At 47.0% G+C, this 27,572-nt stretch overlaps 1 protein-coding gene across 1 annotated transcript; it reads right to left on the bottom strand.

Moving 5' to 3' along the window:
- Positions 1 to 8,511: 8,511 nt before the first annotated feature.
- GINS3 (GINS complex subunit 3) lies at positions 8,512 to 14,829 on the bottom strand. Its single transcript, XM_066194642.1, has 3 exons — positions 14,621 to 14,829; positions 13,903 to 14,136; positions 8,512 to 11,374 (listed from the first exon to the last, which is right to left on the bottom strand). The coding sequence occupies exons 1-3, from the start codon at positions 14,792 to 14,794 to the stop codon at positions 11,144 to 11,146; spliced, it is 639 nt and encodes a 212-aa protein (XP_066050739.1). The 5' UTR covers positions 14,795 to 14,829; the 3' UTR covers positions 8,512 to 11,143.
- Positions 14,830 to 27,572: the final 12,743 nt, after the last annotated feature.

The raw sequence follows: 27,572 nt of genomic DNA, 5'->3' as shown, positions 1-27,572 counted from the left end.
TGGGCACGGCCCCGCCGGCCGGATCCTCCTCCCCTCGCCGAGGCCGGAGGGGAGGGACGGGGCCGGGATCGGGAACGGGGGCACCAGGAGAACAACGGTGCTGAGGGAGGCGGGAGCGAACGGGAGATGGAGACTGCGGGAGTTACGCGGAGCATGGAGCGCTGGGGGCTGCGGGGCGCTGCACGGGGGTGGAGGCTGCCGAGGGCACACATCACCATGCAGGGAACCACTTAGGTCCCACAGTGGGACCGTGATGACCAATAGGTCCAACAGGTCCCTGTGGTCGTGGAGTTCCAGAAGCAGGGGACGGTGGGAACCTTGGGGATGGACCATGCACAAGGGGTCTGGGTCTCCCTGAGGGGAGGGGAAGGTGAGAATCAAGGTGCTTGGGGAGGATCTGGGACAACAGGGGACCTGTGCACAACAATGATACCTGGAACACAGCCAAGGTGGCCAAGGGGTGTAGGGAGTCCTGGAGAGTGGGGCCATGAACGACAAAGGGCTTGGGAGTATCCAGGAACAAAACACATGGATGACAAGGGATCCATTCTCTGGGGTATGGGAATGCAGGTCCCCCTGAGCACAGGATGATCCCAATCAAGGTTGCCAGGTGGTCCCAGGATAAGAAGGACCTGTGCAATGAGGGTCCCCACAGCAGGGCCACAATGGTCTGGGTCTGCCAGGGAGTACAGATGGTAACAGTCAAGAAGGATCACCCAGGAGTGGAGACTGTGGCTGGGGTCATCAGGACCCCCCACACACTGATGCTGAAGGTGTAGGGTGGCAGATGTTTGGGGCAGAGCAGGAGGTTGTGAACCACTTGAATTCTTCTGAATTGGGACAATTGGGACATTGAGGACAGAGGGCCCCGGTCTCCCCAAGAGCAAGGATTGAATTCTGCTTGTCTCCAAGCTGGACAAATTCATCCTGCCACTGTTCCTTCCTCTGTACTTGTCTGGTGCCACTTGAACTGATTCTTTTTCCCACGTCTAGGGATGTAACAGCCTCCACTCCCATGCTGCCTGAGGCAACTGAACAGGACATACCATCCCAAACTGGCCCTTGTCAAAACATTCCCATGGGGAATTCCTGAGTACTGCATCACCTCCTCTCAATGGACTTGGTTCCTCAGCAACTGGGTTGAATCAGGAATCTCAGAGCTCAGTCTTACGGCCCCTCAGCCAGCCAACAGACCCCTCTGCTTCAGGGCACCTTTGCCTGCTGAGCCATGGGGTGACTTGAGAGCAGCCACAGGCAGATCATCCTGCAAACAGCTGCTGAGGGGCTGGAGAAATGTCTGCTCATACTGACATTCATCCCCGGTACATCCATTCTAACAGCTTGTCCCAGGCTTTTTGGATGGCAACCAGACTTCAGCTGATTTCAACCTCTCCCGCTGAGTCACCACGAGCTCTGCATCCAGGCTGCATTCACCTTTTCACCTCAAAGAGAGGAAAAGCCCATGATGTCAGGGAGCTCAGGGACTCCTAAATCCCTTAACTAGGAGCCAGCCCCTCACCTAGGACTTCAATGGGATCAGATATTCCCTGCCTTCAGCCCTGCTTTTCCCCTTTTCTGTGGGTCCAGCAGCCAAGGGGTTTTCTCTGAACTGGTCAGGGATGAGATAGTGTTGGTTCTGATCTTCCTGATATTGCACACATTTAAACCCCCTCCTCCTCCTTCAGTTGCCAGGGGTTTCTATGGGAATAAATTATTTTTTATGCTTGGGATTTATCTTCTCTTCAGCCGTTACACCTTCAAGCAGAGAGGCAGAGCGGGCCAGAACTGCTGAACCCATGGATGCCATTGATGGCAAAAGGGAGATGGCATGACAAGAGACCCTGGGACCTTTCATTTTCCCTGTCTCTGGAAGAAACTTGAAAAGATTTCATGAAAAAGGCAGAGACCATAAAATTCCCCCGCAAAGTTCCTGTTGCGATGGTGCCATCTGGACCTGGCAGAGGTGAGCTGGGACCCCTAACCCTGTTGCAGGTAGCTCTGCACTCCTTGGCCACCCTTCCCGCAGTGGCACCCAGTGCTGGCAGTGCCACAAGGACCCATCCTGTGGTGGGAAGCTGGTGGTGGACAGAGCACACAGCTGCCATCAGCAGAGAGGGACATAGAGGTGACCAGCATGGGAAGCAGAGGCCTGAATCCAAGCCCCGAGGCAGGGCAGGGTTTGACACACGTCCGACAGCTCCAGGCTACATCCTGGGCTGCACACAGGGCTGATTTGGGGGCAGGAGGGGAAGCAGCCTGGGGCAGATGTGCTGGCTGCCCAGGCTGGCTGTGCAGGGGAGCAGCACAATCAATGTGCCTGCATCGAAGGGCTTCACAGGGATCAGGAACCACCCCGAGGCACAGGCAGGCCAGTGATGATGTGCAGAGGAGTCACAGCTAAATTTAGCCTCATTTGTGCGTGAGTGTGATGTTTTTATTCTAGCCCTTAAATAAAAACATTGTTAGGAGTCAGTGCCTGCTGGTTCTGCTTTGCTCAGCCCTGGACCTTGGATGGGTTGTTTCAGTCAAGCTATTCAAAAGAGGGAGAAATGAGATTTAGAAGTTGGTGAGACATATCCCAAAGACCTATTTTCAAAAATGCTCAGCAGCCATTTCCCAGAATCCAGCAGTGCACACAAAACAGTGAGAGTGTGACTTTGGTGGGTGTGGGGATGTGCTGGTGCTGAGGGAGAGGTGTCTTCCAGGTAAAGCTGCTCCATGGCCATGGGATCACCTGCTGGAGCCTTGACCGTAGTGAGGGGTGTCTTGGGCTTGAGGCAGCAGTGCTGGAGTACCAGCTGTTAGTGATGGGCCCCACCCTGCATCCCACCTTGGCTGGACATCCCACCCCTAGGGCAGGCACAATCTGCCCCAGCCTTACATCCACAGGGCAGCAAAAGACTCACACCTTGCTGGCTCCAAGATAATCAGAACTGCTGACTCCAGAACGACAGCAGGGCAATTAGATCTAGGGTGCCTCAAAAGAGACACCTCACACCCTGCCCAGAGTTCCCAAATTGGTGCCAGGATGGGTTGGTGCCCCCAGAAATGCTGGGCTTCATGTAGAACAAGGCAGGGCTGCACTGTGGCACTGCCTGTGCATGAGCTCAGGGCTGGAGCTGTGGGAAGGGACAGGGACAGGCAGGAGCCAGCCCTGCTGCTCCACATCCTGACACCACGCATTCCACTGAAGCTGCCTGGGAAGGTAAAATCCTGCAGGGAGCTCAGCATCCTCTCCCTGCAACACAGCCCACAGGACCAGGAGGGGAGCAGAGGCTCCGTGACCTGGCACAGGGCAGAGCTGTGCTGTGCCCTGTGTGCCCCACAAAGCATGCGCTAGGGCTGGCTAGCTGCCCGTCCCCCCTGGCTGCCTCCTGCCCTCCAAACACAGGGCTACCAGTAATTTTCCATCCTGGCTGTGAGCTCTGCCCTAACGAGATGTTCTCCTATGTCCCTCTAATAGGGCTGGGCCCCATTCAAGTTTCTCTGTTCATTCAGACCCTGAGTCCCCCCACCTCCCGTTTTGCTGCTCAAGCTGCCTACCAGGTCTGCAGGACAGCTGCTCCTCTGAGCCCTGTTCCTCACAGTACTCACAGCCCCTCTGCCTCAGGGCAATAGGATGATTTTGTCCAAAAGCCAGGGGAAAAAAAAAAAATACAGTAACCAGCCAAGAAAAAATCCCATGGCTCAGCTACACCGGGGCCAGGAACAAGGCAGCCCTGGGGACTTCGCCCTCAGCCATTTCCAAAGCTGCCTCTGCACAGGCACCTCTGCTGGATTGAAGGTCTGGGTCCATCAGCTGCACTGATTGAACCAGCACATCAGAGTAAAGTTGATTTCCAGAGCAAGGTGCCAGGCCCTGAAGCGCTGTGCCTGCAGCGCGTGTGCAGCAGAGCGCTGCCTTCAACTCCTTCTCCTTGCAATGAAACTGCTCAACTCTGACCTCAATTTAGGCATTCACTTTGTGGGCCTGGAGAGTCACTCACTACCAGGAGACACCTCTTCTGGAGGGAGAATTCTCTGCCCACGTCTCCAGAGCAGGCTCCTCCATCCGTTCCTGCCTCCTCCCAGCCACAGGAGCCGGCAGCAGCACTGCCCAAACCCTACTGTGCTGCTTCTGCCACAGCCTCTTTTCGGAGCCAAGCCAGGCTTTAAATAAATACCTGTCAACAGAGCCAAGCCGGGTGCTCAGTGATGGCATGTGTGTGTTTAGCAGGTTGATAGGCGTGAGACAGAGCAGAGACAGCAGGGGCTCTCTCCTCGGAGGCCAGAGACTGGCACATTCTCAAAGGCAGCATTAATCAGCATTTTCAACTGCACAGCACCTGTCACAACGCAGCAACATTGCGTTGCCCACTCTTACCTTCCCTTGGAGGATGGAATAATGCCATTTCCAGGGGTTGACCTCTAGCTGCAAGCTGCTTTGATGCTTTAGGGGGAGGGCGATGGATTGGGAACATTCAACTTCTGTTCTCAGAGTTTCCACAGTTCCCCAGTCCCCACCAGCTGCAGCCACTGGCAGTCCCTCCTCCTCGGTGGTCAAGAAAGCCCTCACAGAAGCAGCCCAACACCCAGCTCCCCTTGCCTTGCACCCCACCAGCTCTGCCCCTGACCTTCTCCTTGGCCCCCAGCTGATCAATATCTCTAGCTCTGATCCATCAATCCTAATGATTTCATCCCACTTCTCACTAATGCACTCTCTCGTTATGCTGCATTTGAGCCATGGACCTGGCAGATGCTGGGAGAGAGGCAGAGAGCTGGCCAAAGGTGTGTCACTGCTGTCCCAGGACAGCATGCTGACTCTTAAACACCAGCTTCTCTCACTTCCTGAGGCAGGTCTTCATCTCTTCCTCCCACAGCTCTTGGCTCACTGGACAAGCAGAAACCTCCCTCCCTCCCTCCCTCAGCTCTCCATCTCCCTGCACATTCATCCTCTCCTTCCCTTTTTAGCCCTGTCCCTTGTAGAAGCCTAAGACAAAACCAAGATGAAGTCCCCAAACTGGTTTGTGGAGAGCTGGATACCAGCTGCTGCCCTGGCCTGTGCATCTTCCCACCTCAGGGGCTTTAAATCCCATCTTTGTATCACCCAGCCCTGGAAAGAGTGGTTTACACCAGTGGGTGCCGGATACCCACCCAAACCCACTTCTCTTGGAGTCTCCATTTGCTCCTGAGTCAGGGTGCTGCACATCCTGGGGTTAAAATGCCCTCTGACCTGGCTGCTGGCTGTGTGACTGTGCTACTGGTTTCCAGCTGATCCTGGAGGGCTCCTGGAGCCCCATCCCATGTGCTGGGGTGCACCAAACCAGGGCCTCTGGCCCATCCTGGCACTGACCTTCACTGCGAATCCAGTCACACGCACCCCATCAATAACTAAGTGCAAGATAACAAAATGAGCTGTCACAGCCAATTAACATGCTGGGCTTAATCGGCTTGTGGGCTTTCAGGGTGGAGGTGAGGGGCTGGCTCCAGGCTGCGAGGGCCAGAAGGAGGCAGGGTGAGGCGTTTCATGGATTGCAGCCACCCCTCTCTGCTGGCTCCTTGGGCCAAGAGCCAGGAGTGGGAGGTCAGGGCAGTGCTTCCTGACAGCCCTGGGATCATCTCAGGGGTGTGTGGACACCCCAGCCCCAGTCACAGCCAGCAGAGAGGGACAGGCAGCCACAGGGTGACTGGTGTCAGACACCCCACACTGGGCTTTAGCCCCAAGGCAGACCCTCTTGCTAGGAGAGCAGCCAGCACAAATGCCAAGCCCAAAAGGCTTCCACTTAAAGCCAGGAGGGATCTCAATGGCTGTCAGTGAGTGCCTCTCAATTAATTAGCATCCTGCTGATTCTACAATTGAGGCGATTGCTAAGGAGATTAAATCGGTCTCTGCCATAAACCAAATGCTGTTCCCAAGGTCTGATTTGCAGTGATTTTCTTTTCCTCGAGCCCTTTTCCTGCCCTGTTGACTCAGCTGAAGCCCCAGGGTGCTGGGTGCAGCCAGGACACAGTGGAGCTCCAGAGATGAGGGTGGGACCACTCAGTTAAATGTCACTGCACGCCTGGGGAGGGCTCACTTGGAGGATGCTGTGTGAATGCAGAGCAGTGCTGGGTGAACAGAGAGCCTGGCCATCCAGGCAGGCAGTGATCTGTTCACCCCATTCCGCCTGCATCAGCAGGGACAGAGTCAGCCGGGCAGCCAGAGCTGCATTTGTGCACCTGAGAGCCCAAACTGAAAGGGAAAATAACAGCTCGGCCTCCAGGCAGAGGTTAGTAAATCCACCACGACTGCAATAAACGCTGCTGATTTGGTGTAAACTTGGAGTAACCCCAAATGCACAGGGGCAGTAGAGCAGAGTACAGCCCTGCCCAGGAGGCTTGGCTCCACTCCATCAAGCACTTCTTGGGTGCCCACCAGCACAGCTGAAGAGACAGGGAGGACTTTTCTCGGGAAGTCTTTGCAAAGGGTGTGACTCCCACAGTTGGTTTGTTGGCGCTGCCCAGGGCCTGTGCATGGCTTGTTCCCTCACCCCAGCAGAGAAACAGCCATACAGCCACCTATGGACACAAAGAGTACTTAGGAAAGAAGCTGCAGGATGTCAACTAAACAGCCAAAACCCTGCAAATCTTGTATTTGTGACATGAAGGCAAGAAACTCATCCTAAATCCTTGCTGTGATGGGAGCCTGTCTGCAAAGATACATCCACCCTGGCCAGGATGGTCCCACAGCAAGAGAAACAGGCACATGTGAGGGCTGCTTTGATTGCACTTTGATTACTGCATCTGCTTCCCTGCTTCCTACCATGTGCATCGCTGCCAAGTCCTACAGCCACCTCCTCACTTCACTTTTGCTCTAATGCCTGAGAAAAAAAGCCACACTACATCTCAAGCATTTGGCAGCTTCTTGAAGTCAGGGGGAAATTTGTCTTTTATGTTCAGCAAGGGTTTGTAAGGGTTTGTCACAATCCTTCTCTGCTCTCCCTGAAGAGAACCCAGGGCCCGCAAGGGACTAACAGGACAGCTAGGGACAAGTCTGTCCTATAAGCCACACAAGCTGAAAGTCCAGTTTTCAACTTCTGATTTTTGCCACCTTCTTTTTGTGTCACAGCATCACAACTGAAATGGAGCAGCACCATCATGACCCTCAGGAGACATCTCCTTTCCACTGCCCATTTCTAGACACAGAAATCCAAGGGTAAGTCTGGGACTGTCTTTAGGTTTGCAGTTTCTCAAGCTCATCTGCAGGCAAACTGGGATTCCTTATTCCGTGTCCCTCTGTGCTCCTCACCCCCCAAACCCTGCTCAGCCCAGCTGCTGCCTGTGCCTTGCCTCGACCCAGCAGCAGAAAAGTGGCTTTTTTCCAACAAGAGAGGAGATTCCTGCCTTGCACAGGTCTAGCTGGGAATCCCAAAGAAGGGGCATTTTCCCCAAGGTGTGGGGACGCACTGCAAAGAGCTGCAGCTGCAAATCCTCACATAGGCTGAGGAAAGGCAATGGACCAGTGTGTCCTGCCAATCCAGATAGAAAGGATACTGAGGCCGCTGGCACTGCTTGGCAGCCTGCCATGAGGAATAACTCTTCAAAAATAGAAGCACGCTAATCTGAGGAACCTGCTGGTATTGTCAATGACATTAATGAAGTGTTTGGAAAACCAGAACAAATGCCTTGGCTTTTTGGGGCTGTGCCCCTTGTAATTTTCCACACCAGCTGAGGAGTGCTCTGGTGACAGCGCAGTGCTCTTGGTGCTGTCCTGCTCCCCAGAGCAGAGCAAGGAGTCGGCTCTGGGGGCTCCCAGCAAGCCTGGCCAGCCCTCAGGGAAGAGGCTCCCCAGAGCAATATCCACTGGGAAACAAAGCCCATCAGCAGACTCAGTGTGCCCAGGGGAGGTGGAAGCTCACTATCTCCTCTTTCTTCTTGTCTTCATTCCTTGTCTCAAGGCCCCTCTGGGTTCTTTTTCACCACCATGGATGCAAATCCCACGGGATGGCAAATTTCTCCCTGGAAGAAGGGTTTTGGATTCCAGAGTTTTCTCACCACTGCCCTCCTTCTGCAGCAGTCAGTAACCCTTCACTTTCATTGCCAACCACGACATCCACTCTTCGAGTATGCTCTAATCTAGGACAAGGTAACGCAACCTACCAAACCCAGATTTCAATTCAAATTGTGAAGGAAGCTTTTGTTGTATCTGGTTACCCAAAAACTGGTAGAAAATCACCAGCTGAAGATCAGAACAGCTTGTGCTCCTAACTCAGCCAGGTGCCACTGTGTCTCTCATAAAAATAACTAACGTGGTGTTACAGTATGTCAGTTCCCAGAACACTTCTTGTTGTGGCTCCTCCTGATTACTGCTCAAATTTTACCTATTTTTTCACTTGATTCCAATGAAAACATTTGTGGCAATACTGTAAAATGTGTCTATGGACTGCTTTGTCATAAACATCAGCAGTCCTTCAGTTTAAAAGCTGAAGGACATTGGGAGAAATAAAACTTAAACGCCCTTTTCAGACCTTTCCCAGGTAGTTCTGTAATGAAGATTTATTGTACCATGCTGAAAACACACAAGTTCAAACTACTCTAACTTAAAGCTTGCTGCAGTGCAATGGAAAAGGACAGCTGTGTTCACAAAAAGTAAAGAGCACTCCTGTACTTCTGGACAGAAAAAAACTAACCAAGATCCACTAACCAATACTGCAATTTAAAATTACAGGATCAGATTTTTTAAGGGGCCTAAACTCACGGTTACTAGAAGTGGCATTGCCTTCTTACAAAAAGCCAGTGACATTGAAGACTACTTCAGAGATTTTTTTCTCTCTGTTCTGAAGGCTGTTGTACAAAATGTTGGCAAGTGAGCAACCTTCTGCTTGTATTTTGCATCCAGCAGTAGAGAAGAAAAATGTTCTTACAAATGCAGGAAAATTAGCTTGGATAGTCACCAAAACCAGTCCAGAAATTGATGGAACTCATTATTTTGGTTATAAACCAGCTAGATCCCAAAGCCAACATTTCAGTAAAATAATATTTCCAGTTGAATGATGCTTCTTGTCACAGATGGACTTCAACTTGCTCCCCTTGCAGCACTGATCACAGCTCCACCACGGTACATGAAGTGCTTGCCACAGTGCCTGGAGCAGCAGGATCTGGATAGGGACAGCCAATTCCCTCCTCCCACCACCACTACAACAAAGCTGAGGTAACATGGAGTCATCTCTACCCATCTTCTGTTCCTAAAAATGCAATTCATTAAAGCAATAGCTCATTGATTGGCTGGCAGGGTCTCTGCCACAATCTGTCAAGCTGCCAGTCCCCACCTGGGCTAAGTCAGACAGGAACTATTTCTACACTGGTACAACTGCACGAGTTAGCTCCTGACCACATTATCTGTAAGAGCAGAGGGATTATCTCTCATGGCCACACTTCTGTAGAGACCTGGACTTTCCCATTTGATTTTTCTGCTGCAGTGCAATTAACAGACTTTTCACATTAGGAGCATTCCCTTACAAAACATTTATTCAGGATAAAAATCCAGAAATGGACAACTGACAAATGCATAAGCCATTATGTGCCCTTAAGTCATTAAGTGCAGCAGCATTTCATTCTGCACATACTTAAAATACTTTGTCAGGCAAGCTTCCAACCCGACTCCTGTGGCAGGACAGCTGGCCCTGTGCAGCTGAGGGAGAGGCACCAAGATAATTGTGAAGGCACAACACTGTCCCCTGTCACCACCTCCACAGGCTGTGCTTGAACATCTCTGGCCAAGGAACAGCCCTTTGTGCTCGAGGTCTTGTTTGAAGCATCCAATATCCAGGTGCATCTGCAAGTCCTGTAAGAGCTCCTCTGAGACTTGGATCTTGCTGTCACCTCCCAGGGACTCCCACAGAAGAGGAAGTGCTCAGCAGAATCAGGATCCAGCTCCTCTGCTTAGGTTCTCAAGGTCCTCCTTCTACAGAGTGACAGAAGCACCTGTAAGATGTCTAATACTGCTCCCAAATGACAACCACCCTGATGACTGCAGGAACTAAGTCCTACAGAGATAACCATGTCCTCTGTCTCCTTTCCAATGGGACTTCAGATGATCTAGGTTTAGGGGCATCCACGTGGGATGATAACCACTGTGCTGTTTAGCAAATCCCAAATCCAGTCACTCCTACAGGCAAGGATAACATTTACCAGGATCATTTTCCGAGATTCATTTGGATGGATTAGAAGGAAGGAAACTAAGTTCATTTGCTCTGTCCCTTCTCCTAACCAAATTTAGAAATAAGAAAAATTTCTCATGGGGAAACAAATATCTCAAAGGTTGATAATGGGGCAGAGTTTCCTTTAAAGTTTCTGCTTTTGATCTGGTCCAGATTTTACTCTTTGCTGCCTTGTTTCCTCCTCTGTAGAACACCCATCACAGAGACACATCCAGCACAAAGGCCACAGGCATCAAACAAGAACACTCTTTACTAAACAGCACCAAGGTCAAAAAGGCCAGAAAGGGAGAAAGAGGACAAAGCAGCAGCAGACCTGTGCAGCCGCTTGCTGTGTGGGTTTGAGGAGGTATTTCAGGTATTTCTCTCCAGGGCACTGGCACTGTGTACAGGAGTCAGCAAAGAAAAACATTCCAGCCTCACAAAAAGCACCTGTTCCACCTCAGTATATAAGAAATGAAAAAAATTGATGCTGTATCACATTTTTTCCACATCACTGGGGCTCTCTAAAGAGCAGGGAACCTGGAAACAGCTGTTCATAGAATCAACAGCTGTTTCCAGGAGGTTGGGATGGGAAGGACAAGAAGAAATACATTAATTACACTTCTTTCCAGATCTGGTATTGTAAATATCAATTTGGAGCAATAATTAATATTTATAACCCTTTTAGAAAATCCTGTCACAGCCTTTCAGCCACCTAGCAAACCCCTTAGCTGCAACTCCTCAGGAGTGCTACGAGTAAGCTGTAAGGCTGTTCAGTGGTGTGATCTATTTTTTATACCCTTGCCCTCTGCCTTTAAAATTTTCACTAGTCTTACCCAAAGTTGTTACAGAGAAGAACTCCCATTAATGGACAGGGAGCCTGTCCTTCCTTAAATTGATTTAAGGAAAATTGATTGATTCTTTTTTCTTCTACGACAGGCTGTAAATCTGTGTCCCCCACTGTAACTTCACGTTCCTCAAGGCTTTCAACCATCCACTTCCGTGAGCTTCCTTTTCCCATAGTTCTGCACCAAGCTGGAAGCTGTGATTTGAGAAGCCTGTCCCTTTTCCCAGCACTGGAAGTCATTCAGCCCTTTCTGGCCCACTTGAAAGAGAGCCCGTTCCAGCTGGTCCAGGCGAGCCACCAGCGCAGACGTGTCCTCGTTGTAGGCGTTCTGAGAGGAGTCCATGATGCGACGGAAACGGGCAACGAACGTCTGAGGAGAGCAAACAGAGTCACTGACAGGCAGCACAGGGACACCCCCAGCTCAAACAGGGAGGCCTCAGCTTTCAAAAATGAAAAGCCAAAAGATTTAGGCTCCTGTTCACAACAAGCCAAGGGTCTGCAAACAGAACAGCGCTTGTTTGGCTACAAACACAGAACCACTTCATGCCTGAGCTGGGAGACATCAAATGCCTGATACCGGATGGGAAGCAAACACAGAGTTGGATTTTGGCTGCTTCCTCACAACAGGTTTGAGGAGACCACAGGATACAACACAGTTATGATCTATCCTGTCTCACTTCTCAAGCAATTATTGCTTTAGAGCAGGAGGAATGAATCCCATGCCACAGCAGCTGTTGCAGGAACGTACAAGCTGCAAGTTGTGAATGTCCTGGAAGTTAAGCCAAAGTGCTGCTGCAAAGCATTCAGGATGCTAGGAAAACACTTAACCATGACAAAGGTAAAAAACAAAACCAATCTACAACTTACAAATAGCATAACTTTGAAACGCTAAGCAACAAGATGTATTTAAGGTATTTCATTTACCTCTCCATCTTTGCTTTTGGGAACTGGAAAAAAAAGGATCAGAACTCCTTGAAAACTATGCTTTGTTATTTCAGAAGCTGATTTTAGAATCGTCAGAACTTATAGGATAAATACATTATAAATTAATAACTGTCATTTTGACTTTGTCACTAAACAGTTACACTTCCCATTCATAGTTCAGAACATTTTGGAGCAGGTTTTTAAGTCAGCACAACTCCCCTCTTGTTTGCTTTTAAAAAGAGAAATCAAACCTGGCATGCTTTGATTTTTTTTGTCAATAAGTAATGAGTTCTACTGTGGCTTTTTTTCCTGAGATGTCCATTAGCAGAAAGTGAAAAGACAAGGAAAGGCGTGGGCACCTCCTCAATGCACAAAGCACATGTTCAGTGGACAACTCCAAGAAAGGAGCAGCACTTAAAAGCCTCTCTGCATCAGCCTTAATGTAAAGCACAGAGAAAGGAAAAAAATGCAATAAAAGTCATCCCAGCCCACTTAGAGACCTGGCTGAAGAGATCTCAGAGCTGTTAGTGGTTATGTTTAAAAGCTCAAGAAGACCGAAGTCTGGTAACAGACAAAGATGACATCTATCTTTTAAAAGAGAAAGGGGAGATGGAGAGGGCGAAAGGAAGAGCCAGGGAATTATAAATCCATCAGCATCAATTCCTGGAAGCATACTGGAACAAAGAAGCAATACAGAAACTTCTGCAAGACAATAAAGGAATCACAGCCATCACGGACTTGCCAAGAACAAGCTCCCAGAGCCCAGCCTGGTTTCCTGCTAGGGCAGGATGCCAGGCCCTGCACAGGCAGGAAAAGCAGCAGAGGGGTACAGGGCATTCTTGGAAGATTTAGCCAGACCACCCAAAGATGGTCAGAAGAGACAGCCATCATCCACAGCTCCTGTCAGGATGGAAGAACACACTGAGTGGAGTTCCACTGGGGTCCCCGTGGAACCAACTACTGCTTGAGATGTTAATTAATGAGCTTACTAAAGGCATAGAAGTTGTGCTTATTAAATCAGCAAGCAACATGCAGAAGAAGGGATGACTACAGGCATGTTGGGGAGCAGAACTCCTAATTTATAACAATCCTGACTAATCAGAAAGATGGTGTGAAAACAATAGGATGTCATCCACCCAGGACTAACAGAAGGTTTTACATTAAGGCAGAAATAGTACAAAGTCAGGAAATTATTTGTTCACAGATGCAACTAGTACCATCTCACTGTGGACTGCAAACCAAACACAGATCCACGTGACTTCATCGTGACAAACCAGATGCTGTACCAAGATGAGCCAAGAGCATCACAGCCACACAAAACTCACAAAGAAATCCTTTTGTTTTCATCAGCTCAAGTCCTGAGCATGAGACTGCACTGCTGTTCAGGGCTAGGCACAGTGGATGCATATCCACTGGAGAGGCACCAGCAGTGCACAATGAGGGCAAACAGAGGTTAGGAAGCATGACCCATAGAGAAATATCAAATGAACTGGGACTGCTGCAGGCAGGAAGAGAATAATCTGTACTCATCATTTACTTTGTATGAGACAAACAGAACAGAGCTTGTATTGCTGTGAAGGAGCTTTGGTTCAGACACTGGAGCAAACCTCCTAAGGTGAGGCTGGCGAGGCACTGAAAGAGATTGCCCAGAGCAGTGTGAGGTCTCTGCTTTAGACAGATTTAAAGACATGTATAGTTAAATAATCTTACATCTCCTCTAGTCCTGTTTTACAGGATTTAATGAAATACCATATTTGCAGTGTGGAGACACCCAGCTAAAATTACACTTCTGGATGCACAGTGGAGGCTTCCAGCACCAGCCTGTGCAGCTGCCAAGAGGGTCATCCATATTCAATCCAGAAAGTCATTTGGACCAAATCAGGATATTTTTCCTGAAGACTGCTAAGCAGCTGGGAACAAAAGGAAGACAGAAAAATGCAAATCTAAATTTCAAGACCTGATTCAGATACTTGCCTGCAGGATAGTCTGAGCTATCTCAGGATTCTCTGGATTCTCAAAATTCAGGAGCTGCGAGCCAAATCCATAGTAGTAGGGCCCCATTTTATGCAGATCAACCACATTGGCATCAGCACTGAACACCGTCCTCCAGGCTTCCTTGAAAATCTTTGGCAGTTCCACAGAAATGATTCTCCTTTTGCTGTCATGCAGCCCTTTAGCAAGCCACAGAGGGATTTCCAGCTTTGATCCCTGGAGGAATGAGAGGAGCCAAAAGTTATCCTTGCCATGAAAGCACACCTGAAGCAGTCCCAAAACCAGAGTGGACTTTATTAATGAAGATCCAGCATTACAGAAAGTCAATTTTGTTTTCAGAACAGTCTTTTGTGACTGTAGCATAAACCAGACACACTTTTAGAGGCGTTATTATCGCATGACTCAGAAAGTGGACTTTTCGGTTTAGTAACTGTCAGGTTATGAAACAGCAAGAGAAGAAATGGGGGGGGGGGGCGGGGGACCGAACAAGCAAAGCACATAAAATAAAAGCAAAAATAACTTTTGAGAAAGTAGCGGAGAGCATCACTGCAGTGATCACGAAGACAGGGCGGCCGTGCCTGGGAGGCGCGACAGGGGATGGATGAGGGCGAGCCGATCCCCTCCCGAGAGCGACAGTCCCGTGTCCCGTGTCCCACGTCCCTGTCCCATGTCCCACGTCCCGTGTCCCCTCCCCCGTTACCTCCGGGATGGACTCGGCGCTGCCGGCGCCCTGCCCCAGCAACACGGCCAGGCGCGGCAGCGCGCTCTCGGCGCGCCCCGGCAGCTTCTCCTGCGACATCAGGATATCGTCCAGCGAGAGGAAATTCTCCTCCATGCCCAGCCCGGGGCCCACGGGGAAATACGCCTCGGACATGGCAGGGCCGCGGTTCCCGCCGGTCCGTGAGGGCCAGCCCGCCACCCGCACCGCGCATGCGCCGCGCCCGCCCGCGCCCGGCGCCGCTGAGGGCGGATCGGGGCCGGGATCGGGATCGGGATCGGGGTCAGGAGCCGCAGTGGGGACCGTGATCGGGGATCGGCACCGCGGCTGCCCCACCGCCGGTGCCGTCCGTCCCCCCCAGAGCAGCCCGAGCTGCGGTACAGGGAGGTCCCGGACTCTTATCAGGATGGGACAGGGGAGGAAGGACTGTCACTGGGATCGGGTTTTGCGGGGAAATTCCTCGCTGTGAGGGCGGTGGGGCCCTGGCACAGGGTGCCCAGAGAAGCTGTGGCTGCCCCATCCCTGGAAGTGTCCAGGGCCAGGTCGGACGGGGTTTGGAGCAGGAAGGTGTCCCTGCGCATGGCAGAGGGTGGAACAGGATGGGCTCTAAGGTCCCTTCCAACACCGAGCACTCCAAGGATCTCCGCCTGTGACAGGGCACAGCTGTCCTGTCCCCCGGAGGATGCTGCCCCGGCCCAGGGCCCGGCCCCTCAGAACGGCTGCTCCGAAGGCAGGGATGTTTCCCTGCGGCTCCGACACCTCCATCCGCACCCACCGGGCGGGTCATGGCCGGCCGGGGGAATGCTGCCCGTGTGGTTGGTCGTGCCCCTGTTTCTCCTTGGCCATTAAGGACTGTTTATGGCAAGCCAAGGGAATGCTGCCCGTGTGGTTGGTCGTGCCCCTGTTTCTCCTTGGCCATTAAGGACGTGGCTCAGCCTGCCGAGCACATGATCAGGCTGATGGATGTGGCTGTGCTGAGTAGGCAGAAGGCAGTGCAAATGAACTGTGTATACCTTCGGTTTCAAGGGGAGGCTACAGCCCTAAGTAATTTATTTTAGTGCTGTAATACAAAGAATCAAGTCATGTTTTGATGGCAGAATCAAATGCACTGTGCTAAATTGTGGGTTTGGTTGTGTAAGGATAAAAGCAGTGGTTATCCCCTATTTTGATCAGAACTTTACTTCATTTTAGGAGCTGGCCTTGTGGGGTTTTTTGCTCATTGATTTTTGTTTTGAAAGTAGTTCATTTTTTATCAGGCTAAAATTTTCTTGCTGTTCCCTGAGCTGTATATGCTGAAAACATTACTTTTTCTATAGACAGTGGTCTCTAAAATAACATTTAAATAATCTAGTAAATATTTCAGTCTCTGTTCTGCTGAGGAAGGAAAATAATGTTGAAACACCTGACACTTTCCCTGAGAAATAATCATGGAGTTATTTATAGAGGGTCTGATGATTTTTTTAATGACATTTTCAGTCCATGACTAAGGCGTAGCCCAATGCATCTTTAATCATCTTTTAATTCTTACGACCTCTGCGTTCTTCCTGCTGCTGTTTGCTCAAGCTGGATCTGCTGTTATTTGCTACTGTTTTGTCATTAATTAGCGTGCTGGTACTTTAACATCTTCACCAAAGTCAGACCCGTGCAAAATAATAAAATCTGAACCAGTTTATTAAATCTTGTGCTGTTTTGTTTCATACTGAGAAAAACAAAGCACAGTGTGGGCTGAGACCTCAGGATGATGTGCTTCCATCACTTCCATGTCCCCAGGGTACCATGGCTGTCTGTGCTATAAAAATCCAGCCAACAAAGAAATGGTGAGGGTTTGTGAGCTGTGCGAGCGGGAGAAATGTACCCATGTGTGTTTGTCGGTGTGACACCCACACACTGCTGATTCCAGTGTCCCCTTTCCCCATTAGTCAGGTACATTAAATACTGACAGCAGCAGTAAGGGCAGTGCATGCCCCCAAAGAGAGATTTAATGTAAAGGTCATTTTTTGTAAGATTTTTTCTATAGCATGGAGAACAGACATTATATTAATTTCAGCAACACTAACTGTTGTCCTGTATTGTTTTTGTGGTTTGGTTTTTGGGTTTTGTTTTTTGGTTTTGTTTTGTTTTTTTTTTCTAATGATAGATTAAGACTCTCTGTTTGGAAAATAAATCCTTCTATCTGTGCACATTTTCCAGATGAGTTGCAGAGTGATTTCCAGGAGCTCTTTCTAAAGGACCGTTCTGATAAAATTATAAGTTGCTGAATTGGATTAGTAAAATATTCCCTGCTTAATGAGGTTTAAGAAACAAATCCCTCTGCTAAATATGAAAGCGTGCACTTTGTGAGTGAGAAGAGAGAACTATGCAAATGGAATGTGCTTTTTCCAGGCTGCACAGCTAAGACATCTGGAAAAAGAAGAAAGAAAAGCACAATTTCCCTGTGTCCTGAGATGCCTCAGCCTCCAGTGTGTGATACAGAAATAAGCCCCAAGGTGCAGAAAGCCCAAAGTACTGGGTAAAGCTGAAAGAACACAGAGGGAAAGATGTTTACACTCACTGTAAAATCAGTTGAAGAATGATTCTTTTGTGAGAATTTTAAAGAATAATGAGTTTGGTAGACAAAATTATGTCACCCTCTTTATACTGTTTGCCTTCTCATCCTGAGAAAGGCACCAGGCAGGTTCTTATTCTTGAACACTTGCGTGTCAATCTTAGTGTCAAAATGTGCACAACGAGCCCACAACATCCTAAACCATATTATATTTTCATGAATATGATTTCAAGACCTTCCTGAAGGAAACGGAATATCCTGTGTCATAACTGATATATGCCAAAAACTGAGTGATGACAGAGAAAAGCGTTACAGAATTAAGGTTGAGCTGTGATGAATAAAACCCAAATTACTTGAAGGTACACGATAGAGTATTGCGAAGTGCAAGAAAGAGTGAAATCTTAGAAATCGAGGTTCAGCCTGTTGCATCTGATCTATGTCCTTCTAAAATCTTGAATACCACAGAATTCAGCCAATTTAATATCAGATAAATTTGGGGGAGCAGGGTTGTTACCTTTGATGAGAGCAGGCCGGTGTCTGTGTTGCAGAGTTGCTGAGCTCTGTCACGTCAGCATCTGCATGTGAGGTGGTGACAGAGGCAGCTGATGGAGCCATCCTGGGTGATCTGAATAGCATTAAATGCAAGAAGTAAGTCAGCTGACAAAAGCTGCAGGATGCTGATGAGAGAAGGAAGTACCTCTCTCCCTATGGCCTCCCCTTACCTTACTTTTTGAGGTCAAAGTGGGAGAGGAATCATCAGTCTCTACATATTGGACTAAACCGCAGCACAAATTAAGGTTAATCTTGAGTCTTTTCCTCTTCTGAGGCAGAGAGGATTACAGAATGATTTGCTTTTCTTATTTGCATGTGTTATCCAGCAATCAGAAAGACTGGCAGGGTTTATTGCTGCCTTAACATCCCTAGATGAGAGATCTGAGGAGCCGGAGTTTCACTGTCTGACCCCGGCCGAAGGATCCTGAGTAGAAGCCGGGCGTGCAGTGTTCGCACCCCTGAGAGCAGGGCTGGGGGAAGGTAACACACACTGAAACACACAACCCTCACCCACAGCCCCGGGCGGAATGTCTGAGTTGCTTTAGGTAATTATTTACTAAGTAAGTAGCTGATGCTACTTAGCTACTCCTTTCCCTCCTGGAAGTTACACTCGACAGATTTGCATTTCCTAATCAGTTGACTTGCCCGTGGCAGTGGGAGACCTCATTTGTAAGTGGTACTGTGTCTTTGCTCTCCCTTTATTGTGCAAATACGGGCCTGTAACTCCAGTAAACCAATTGGCTTCGGTGGGATTATCCTGAGGGAGTTAAATTCTGCGTCATACGAATAAATTCTGCTCTCCAAGGACAGGTTCTGCAGTCCAGCACAGCTTCATTTTTTTTAAAGGAAAAGGAGTAGCAGCACAAATCAGTAGTTAAACTGAGGAGATAATCATTTTCCTGTTCAATTTATCTGCAAATGTGAGATGTTCAGCAGCAGTAGTAAGGACACACCATATTCATATTTACATTTCAGAGTATCATTCCTTTTCATGTGGAGGAAGTGTGGAGGATTGTGTCCTCACATATCCACACATATTGCGGATGGGAGAACAGCCACAGACAAAATTACGGGATTTAGGGTAACCAAACATCCTATGGGAAGGATCTTTGGCTTCCATCTTCCATCAAGGGTCTCTTAGCCAGAAGGCAGCAGGGAGTCTGGCCAGCTTATATGGTGAATTTCAAAATCTTTTAAACACCTTCTAAAAAAGGAGTATTGAAGTCATAAGATCAACCAGACGCTATAGCTGACATTGCAAAAAGAAAAAATTCTGAAAGAACAAAAACATTTCTAGAATTTCAGTATTTTTTCCCAACTGTCATTCACTCTGTTATTATGCAGGAGTGGATTCAGCACTTTCCAAGGCTTTTTCAACTATTGTATAGTTTTTTTCTGGTAAGTGGAGAGTCACAGTTAAATCAGCAGCAGACATTTGAAGGAAGTTTCTTGTTTTAAGGAATGGTGCCATGTTGCTAAAACTTTTGATGGTTTAGTTGGGAATGCTGCCAAAATTGTTGATGTTTCTTCTATTTGGGGTTCCCTAGATGACAATTCACTATTGTTTTTGTTTAAAAGTGTGGGAAAATTGTAATTGTGATAACTGCCTTTAATAAGAAATTAAGGAAATTGCTGATGACTATGCAGAATTGCTGATGACTGTGCAGCAAATTCTAAAGGGGTGACATTTCTCAAACTTTTGGTATCTCAAGGTGACTGTGATGATGTGAGTAGAAAACTCACAGTATTTTAGTTTCTTTCACATCCACTCACATGATGAGGGTGAAAGAAGTGTTCATTCTTGACAGGGAGACCCCTTCCTACTCATAAAGCACTCAAGCTGCTGAGCAAAACAATGAATCCTTTCCACAGCATAAAACATTAAACATCAGCAATTTCTTTTTCTTGTGTCTCACCATTCATAGTAAATATCCTAGGGAGATGTTGGAAATGATGCTCTTCCAATTAAGTTGCATGAACTCCAGCTCTATTCAGCTAAAGGCTGTTCAATGCCCAGAGACAAAAAACATCTAATGAATCAATCTTTGTGCACAGAAAAAAAAAAAAAAAAAAGACCTTTCTTTTTTTCTTTTTTTCTTTTTTTCTTTTTTTTTTTTCAAGGAAATTACATAAAAACTAGAAGCTGATGACCTCTTTGAAAGGAAGAGACAGGGGTGGGTTGCTATATGAGCTTCACTTTCTAAATTATGTGGGGGCTTTTTTTTCTGAGCTATCCAGGACATTTCCAGTAAAAACAAGCTAAAATATGCAGCTTTTACTGCTGTGAAGAAAAGATTATTCTTTGTCTTTCAGACTCAGATAAGCTATTGTAAATCTGGCTACAGATATTTTTCATGCTTTTCTCTTTATATCCTAATACTCCTGTTCTTCATTCTAGGTTTTCACTCTTACTTGGATTACTCTGGTGAGTTTTATTTAGTGAGTTATTGGAAAAGAAAAAAAAAAAAAAGCAACCCTACATTTTTCTCAAGATTCAGAATGAAGAGCTGGAATTCTGAATTGTAGGGAGAGTAGGCTCCTATCAACTCAAGTATATGTAATCAGTCAGTTACCACAACACGAATGCCAGCAATTTCTTCATTCAGATTTCTTCCATCTGGATTCTTCAGCATCACGAGCTGGAGAGGATGCAGTCATCTGCATTTCATGTGTTCAGCTGCCTGTGCTCTTTGAACCATCGTTTCAGTGTTACTCCAGCCCATCATCTGTCAGCACTAGATGAGCACAATGCTGATATTCCAGGGCTTTTTCAGAGTATAAATGCTCCTTTTGGCCCATGGCTCACTGTCTTCAGCCAGCAGAATCTCTGAACTCCTTAAATCTGATTGCCTCTTGGCTGCTGCTTTTCAGTCCTGGACTGTGGATATGTGGTCAGGCTGTCCCGTGTTTTTTGAGGCATTCTAGAACAGGAAAAGATGCAAATTGTTTCATCTCTGATCAAACATGGGAAGGGAAATCTAACAGCACCTCGCTGGAGCACACTGCATTGTGTCAAAAAGTAGAGAATCTTAACTTGTTTGGAAGCTTTTCATCCTTCAATAAAAGAAATGCTGTAGGAATGTCAGGTTACACTGAATACATAATTTGGCTGATATAATGGGATTACAGTCAGAATAAGCACACCGAAAATTCTGTGTTCCCAGTGAGAAAGACTATTAATATAATATCCACTAGGAGTTCCATGAGGAGCAGAACAAACCCAGTTTCTTGCTGGCATTCCTGATGTCATGGGGAGATGGAGAGGTGGCTGCTGTGGATCAGTTTCTAGAGGTTGGCTGAGAGGAGCAATTTCTGAGCTGTTCAAAGGCATCACAGGAAGAATGGAAGATTTGGATGAGGTTTATCAGGGAGACCCTACCACTGAGTCATGAGAAGCAGAAAGGACCCCCTTGCTTTCTAAACCCCTTTCAGAGACAAGATGCAGCTGGTTCCGACTCTACCCCCGGACTTGGTCAATGGTTTATGTCTAAAGGCTTATATAGGTGTAATTAAGCCTTTGTACTACTTTGTCCTTCAGGAGTAAGGATGGTAAACCAAATATATTTATATGAATAAAATAACTTATTTATTTGAATTGATGATGGTTAGATGAAGAGATCTTAATCAGAATTATTTACTACACAGAATAGGTAGGTGTAACTCCCTGAGCACTATTTATTGCAGCATTATTGAAGCAATTCTATCCATGCCAGCAAAATAATTATTGAGTAGAGGTTGATGTTATTCACCCATAACAAGGATCATGGGCAAAGCTCTTTTGCTCCTGTGATGTTTAACTTTGGGATTGATGAGTCAGCATTCTTGAACACCAAAAGCAGCTGACCATCCTCCTCCATCCAGCACTGCTCACTTTTGCACTCAGGGTGAGTTTAGAGCTGTTTCACCCCCACACAGGCAGAGCACCCTGATACAGAGAGGTGCCTGGGGGGCCCTGCAGGTTCTTCTACCCACTGTCATTTGCCAGACCACTCAGGGGATCCCAGGTGATGGAAGCTTGAGAAGCATGGCGGGAGAGTTTGAGAGGTTAACCATTGGAGTCCAGGGATTAAGAGAAAAGTGCAGTTCATTTTGAGCATCCTATCTGGAAGAATTCCAGTGATTCACAGTGTGGGGGAATGCAAAGAAGAGACAAGACAGGCAGCTTGCATCGTCTGACAGCTGAGTGGCTCTGTAGTTCTGAGAACATCCTGTCTCGGTGTATCCTCAGATCTGACAGCTTTGCTCTGTCAGGCAGGGACTGCTCTGTGATCCTGTAAAGTTTATCTTGGTTTTCATCAAACACCCCTGTACATGCCCAGCAATATATCTCATTGCCAGTAAGTCAGCAGTGTGCAAGTGCCAGCAGCTAAATATCCAGGAATGTTATATTCAAAAGTGACAAAACCCCATGAGATGTGTTAAAAGCAAACACATTTTCTCTGGACTTTGTGGCTTGTACTCAGTGGCAGCCTTTATCACACAAACACAGATGAGGATTTTTGACAGGGTTTTAACCTCTTCTAGGAGAAGCTGCATATCTTTTGATTTTCTCATTTTTCTTATAATCCTGTATTTACAAGCAGAGCTAGTAAAATAACAGAAAAATACATTAAGTGGAGAGGGTTTGGCAAACCCAGCATAATCTCATTGAGATGACTGATGGGTTTAGATCTTGTTTTCAAAAAAAAGGAGCTCAAAAATCTATCTTCTCACAGAATTACGGACAAAATATCTCCATGGTATAAGGAGATGTAAATCCACTACAGAAAGTGCAGCTTTCATCAAAATCATTGAGTGTGATTTTGTTGTTTTGTTGATAACATCAACATGTATCTGTTGATAATTCAGTATTACAATTAGCAGCCCTTAAAGATATTGGCACCTTCTTTGATGGGTGCTCCAATGCAAATGCTTTGTTTTTGTTCTCTTTTGACTAATAGTCTCCATCCTGGAGCCTCAGAGCGCATTAAATGTTGTGTCATAGACATTTTTGCCTTTCCCTTATGTCCCTTCTGAGGCTTGTATGCATGGCAGATTTGTTTCTGTGCTCCAATTCTAAATGCCCACAATTCTATGGCTTTCTAGTAGAGACGTCAGACTGGATGGTAGTTGTTTTTTACTTCAGGTGAAACATGATAGAGTTTGTGGTTCCTAATGAGCTCGTTCCACAAACCAAGTCCCAGCTTTTCGACAGTGAAATGTGTGAGTCAGACGTTGAAGATAAAGGTCTTATGCAACTGCTTAAAATTGCAGCAGGTTGTTTACAACATCCTTTGCATTCAAGCCTACGTTGCCTTTAAGCATCAGGAATAATTTTGTGACAGAGCAGTGCACTGGATCTGTCAGGGTTGGAGTTAACTTTCTTCACAGCTGCCTGTGTGGTGCCCTGCTCTGCACTTGTGCCTAAACCAGTGCTGCTGCTGCTGCTGCCCCGGAGTTTTGGCTGCTACTGAGCTGTGCCTGCACAGTCCCAGGGTTCTTTCTGCTCCCTCCTCCAGTCAGTGGGTTGGGGGTGAGATGAGAGATGGGCAAGGGACACGACCAAAGGGATATTCCATTCATTATGACATTGGCACAGCAATAAAAGCTCAGGGAGAGGAGGTGGAGGAGCGGGATGTTTGTGGTGTTTGTGTTCTCAAGCAATGGTTGCACATGCTGAGACCCTTCTTCCCAGGCAGTGGCTGGGCATCTGCCTGCTGATGGGAAGTAGTGAATGAATTCTTTTTGCTTTTGCTTTCCCTGTTGAACTCGATCCATGAGTCTTTTCACCTTCCTCTCTTTCTCCCCACAGAATGGAGCGAGCAAAAGGTTGGATGGGTGTTTGGCTGCTGGCTCAGGTCAACTCATCAGAAGCACTAGAAAACACTCAGCTCCTGTTCCTAATAAACATCTCTCATCTTGTTTCCCTGCATGAGGTTACATTGTTATTGCAGAATGTTCCTCTGCCTTTACATTTTCACCTACTTTTACATTTTCCCTGGCATTCAATTTCCTTTCAAATAATTAGGTGTGGATGTAGTGACATCATACCAGTTTGCTCTGACCACCCACACGAAAAACAGCAGGCTATTTCTGCAAAGCTGATTAGGAGTGGCACCCTTAAAAACATTGAATTTAACTAAACTAGCATTTAGTTTCCAGAGAGAATGTCGCATTTCGTTTTCAGAGAGAATGTCTCATGGAAACCCAGCCTCCTGAGATATCAGAGACTGATACTGATTTCCTTCCCTAATTCAGCAGGTTCATACAAAAAGGTTGGAAGAGACTGGGCTACTCAGTTTTGAAAGGAGCTGTTTAAAACTTGATTCATACAGAGTCTCTGCCCAGCTTTTTCACTTTTGCAAGGTGCCTCATCCACAGAAGGTTGCTCACAAGGGCAGTCTGATTCCCCCAGGAGGATGCCTGAGCAGCTGGCCAGGAATATGCTTTATTTTCAGTCTCATCTTTTCACTGTGTCCATTCTACACAACCTCTGTTGAGCCCATGGGCTCAGAAGCTTCTGCTTCATAAATGCAACTCCTGACTTGCAGCAGCCTGCTGGGTGATCCACAAAGAATTTTTACTTTGCCATTGCTGCCAGCAAGTTAAGCCCAGCCCAGCCTCTGGGTACACACATCAGCCTTGTCTTCACACCAGTGGAGAGTACAGTTATTTCATAATTTTTATTATTTTCCTCTTTTCAGCTTTTCTTTTGCTTGTGCTTCCTGCAGTTTTTATAGAATGGTATTTTTTTAAGTGGGTGAACTGGTTCGTTATTAATTGTGTTTGCTCTGTAAAATGATGGGTATTTCTAGCAGAATCCATCCTTTTAATCCAATTCTTTGCCACATGTACACAAAGGGAAACCAAATGCCTTTAGGACATCATATTTGTAAAGAACATTAGTAATGCAGTGAGGTAGATCAGCTTCATGCATTCATTTGAAGACTAGGGTCTAAATTTAGATTTATTCCCAAATGAGAAGGGATTTGTGGCATCAATTTCAATAGCTGTTTCAATCCAAAACTACCACAGGAGTTAGTGCAATCAGAAGTCTTCGATTTGGAGTCTGGGAAGAAATGGTAGATTAGAAGCTGGACCTCCAGCCTTCAGTGGAAATTCATGGCAGAAATTCCTTGGATGTCTGGCTTTGCTCTCTGTCCAGCCTTTCAGTGAGTTCTCAATTTCATCAAATTCCCCTTGATTTATGGCAGGTTACCCATAAGGCCCAGGTGCCCCTGGCTGATACAACAAAGCATTCCTGTCTTTCTTAGGTTCATGGTGCTGAAAGCAAAGGTTTGCTGTTGCAGCCTCTGAACTTGCTTTCAGTGAGACATTCCCTGCTGTGGAGTGAAATTCATAGCCCCAGGTGAGAGATTTGGTCTGGGCTAGAAGTTACCCTACTTTACCTGCAGTACCATGGCAGCACATCCCAGAGCTGGTGTGGTTGTCACTGTAGAAGAGCTTCTGTGTTATCTGTAACCCTGAAAATGATAAAGCATTTAAAGTATGTGGGGAAGACTCACTAAATTAGTGTGTAGCTTATGAGCAGGTCTTATGCAGGATGCAAAGCTGGGGTCAATTCTGTCATTTTGTCTTTCTATATTAAGTGTCATAATCTTTGCCCCTTGTATATGTGTAGCCTCCATCAGGGAAAATGGTAATGAGTTTTCATACCAAGGGGATATTAAGTCCCCATTCCCCTTCAGTAATGTATAATGTCAACAGCAGTCTTTGATGAATTCAGGTTCTTCTTAATTAGATGCTGGAGCAAGAGGTTATTAATCCATTTATCTCAAATTCTAATTGTACCATGAATTGCTTGCTGTTTCATGCCCAAGTTTATGATCATAGTTATCTTCTTACAACCTTTAAGGAGTCATACTCGTAAGTGAATGTATTTCTGGAAACTTGAATTGTTGTGTTCTTATTTGTATTATTTTCCTCAATATGTGTGGGTGGATATTCTGAAAGCCCCACTCCATCAGCCAGGGCTGTCCTGCAACACAGCAATTCAGTAATTAGAGCTAGATGCCATTTCCATGGCAGTGACATCACACCTTTAAAAAAAATTGATTTTAGCACCAGCAAGGGGAACTGGGTGCTTCTCATGGCAAAAGCTGGGGGGTTTGTACCATAATTACTGAGCAATCTCGATTTGGAGACCTACCAGCTTTGAAATGCACATTAAAACCATAAACTTCAGTTGTGATACTAATGTATAATTACTAATGATCCTATACATCTAAAAATCTATCCTAGGACATTCAGGGCAAGCCAGTCCACTTGTTAAAAGAGCATGTAGTTGCCTAAGTGACACACACTTGCCTGGATACAGCCAAGGATTCCTTTGAAATTGTCCTCAGAGCAGGCAGAAGGTTTTTTTCCCTCTGAACAGGCTGAACTGGCCTAGTTTGCAATCCATGGTGAATACTGCAATGGCTCCATCTGCTGAAACAACTAAATCACTGGGAGCTTCAAAAAGTTGCAGCAAATGAGATTTATTTTTTTTTCTCCTGGGGTCTGTGCTATTCATCCCCTCTGTGCTTCTGTGTCTGGGGTGTGCAATTTCAGAATGGACTCAGAACATGCTGTGGCTTCTCTGTGTGTCCCTGTGGAGGAGTGGGTCTGACAGACACGTGGCTGATATTCAGTCAAGTGCAATAATAAATGATAATGGGTGAAGCCACCTTCTCAGTGTTCCTGGTTTTATATGGGCTGCTGTGTGGGGTTGCTGTGTGTAAATAGGGATTTAATGGCGCCATCTAAATGGTACAGTGTTATCTGGGAAGACAGAAGGGTATTAGAGTGAGGGTAGCAGGTTCTTCTGTTGTGTTCTCTGGTTTTAACCATCTATACTGACTGCGATTAAAAAATACAAACAAACCCTCCCACAGTCACTTCCTATTCTAAATACTGTGACAGATGACAGCTCTTCTGGCACTGCTGGGCTCACGTGTTGCCAAATGATTGCTTTCCACTGGTGTTTCTGATGTCCTCACTGACAGCTTGTCCTGGTTGTCCTTTCGAGTGCTGGGCTTGTTTCTCGTTAGGGTCCCTGTATCTCACTGCTGAACAAATTCCAGCCGAGATGAGGCTGGCTGCTCCCTTCAGTTTTGGGAGGCCCCTCACAGCAGGAGCTGTGAGCATGTTCACAAACATCTGGGCTGAGTTTAGTTCCAAATACATCTAAAATAAAATCATACCTGCACAGCTGAGTGCCACTGTATCTTGTTTTAGACAAGAGGATGGTTTTAGGTGTCTGTTTTGAGTGCATCAGGCAGACTGCATGAACAGAGATATCTGCAGTCAGATTAGCAAGCATAGAGGAGTTTCTTGCACTGTCTGACCTGGGGAAGCTGTGGTCACTTGGTGTGTGAGCTTCTGCTTCACTGTAATTGTTTTTCTCTTCTTTCTCATAGTTGAAGAGCAGCTGGCCTTGTTTGTGTATCTCATCATTGCCCTGATACTGCTCCCCACTCCCAGGTGAATTGATGCACAGAGCCTGCAAGAGGAGCTGCCAGGACACAAAGACAGCTGATCCCAGAACCCTTTGTCAGCGTAGTTGGCCGCAGCCATTAAAAACTGCAATCTGTTTATGCATGGGCCACGCTCAGAACTGGGATTTCTGCACCCTACAGTTTTCTGAGCTCCTCCCAGCTCTGCCAAGGATGTACTTTGTGACTTGGGGAAAGTCAGATCTCTCTCAGTTTCCACTCAGAGGGCGTCTTTGAGCCGTGGAGATATCTCTTGCCTCACCAAGGCTGGAAGGATTAGTTGACTTGTACATATGAAGTCATGAATTGCCTGCACCAGTGCATAAAGGGAGGTTTTATCATTGCTTTTGAAGGGAGGAGA

The sequence above is a fragment of the Chamaea fasciata genome, unplaced genomic scaffold (assembly GCF_029207755.1).
Source record: "Chamaea fasciata isolate MVZ Bird 193981 ecotype frontalis unplaced genomic scaffold, bChaFas1.0.hap1 SCAF_12, whole genome shotgun sequence".
In the NCBI taxonomy this organism is placed as follows: Eukaryota; Metazoa; Chordata; class Aves; order Passeriformes; family Sylviidae; genus Chamaea; species Chamaea fasciata.
Note: the sequence above shows the minus strand (reverse complement) of the source record. Positions and strands in the feature narration are given on the sequence as shown.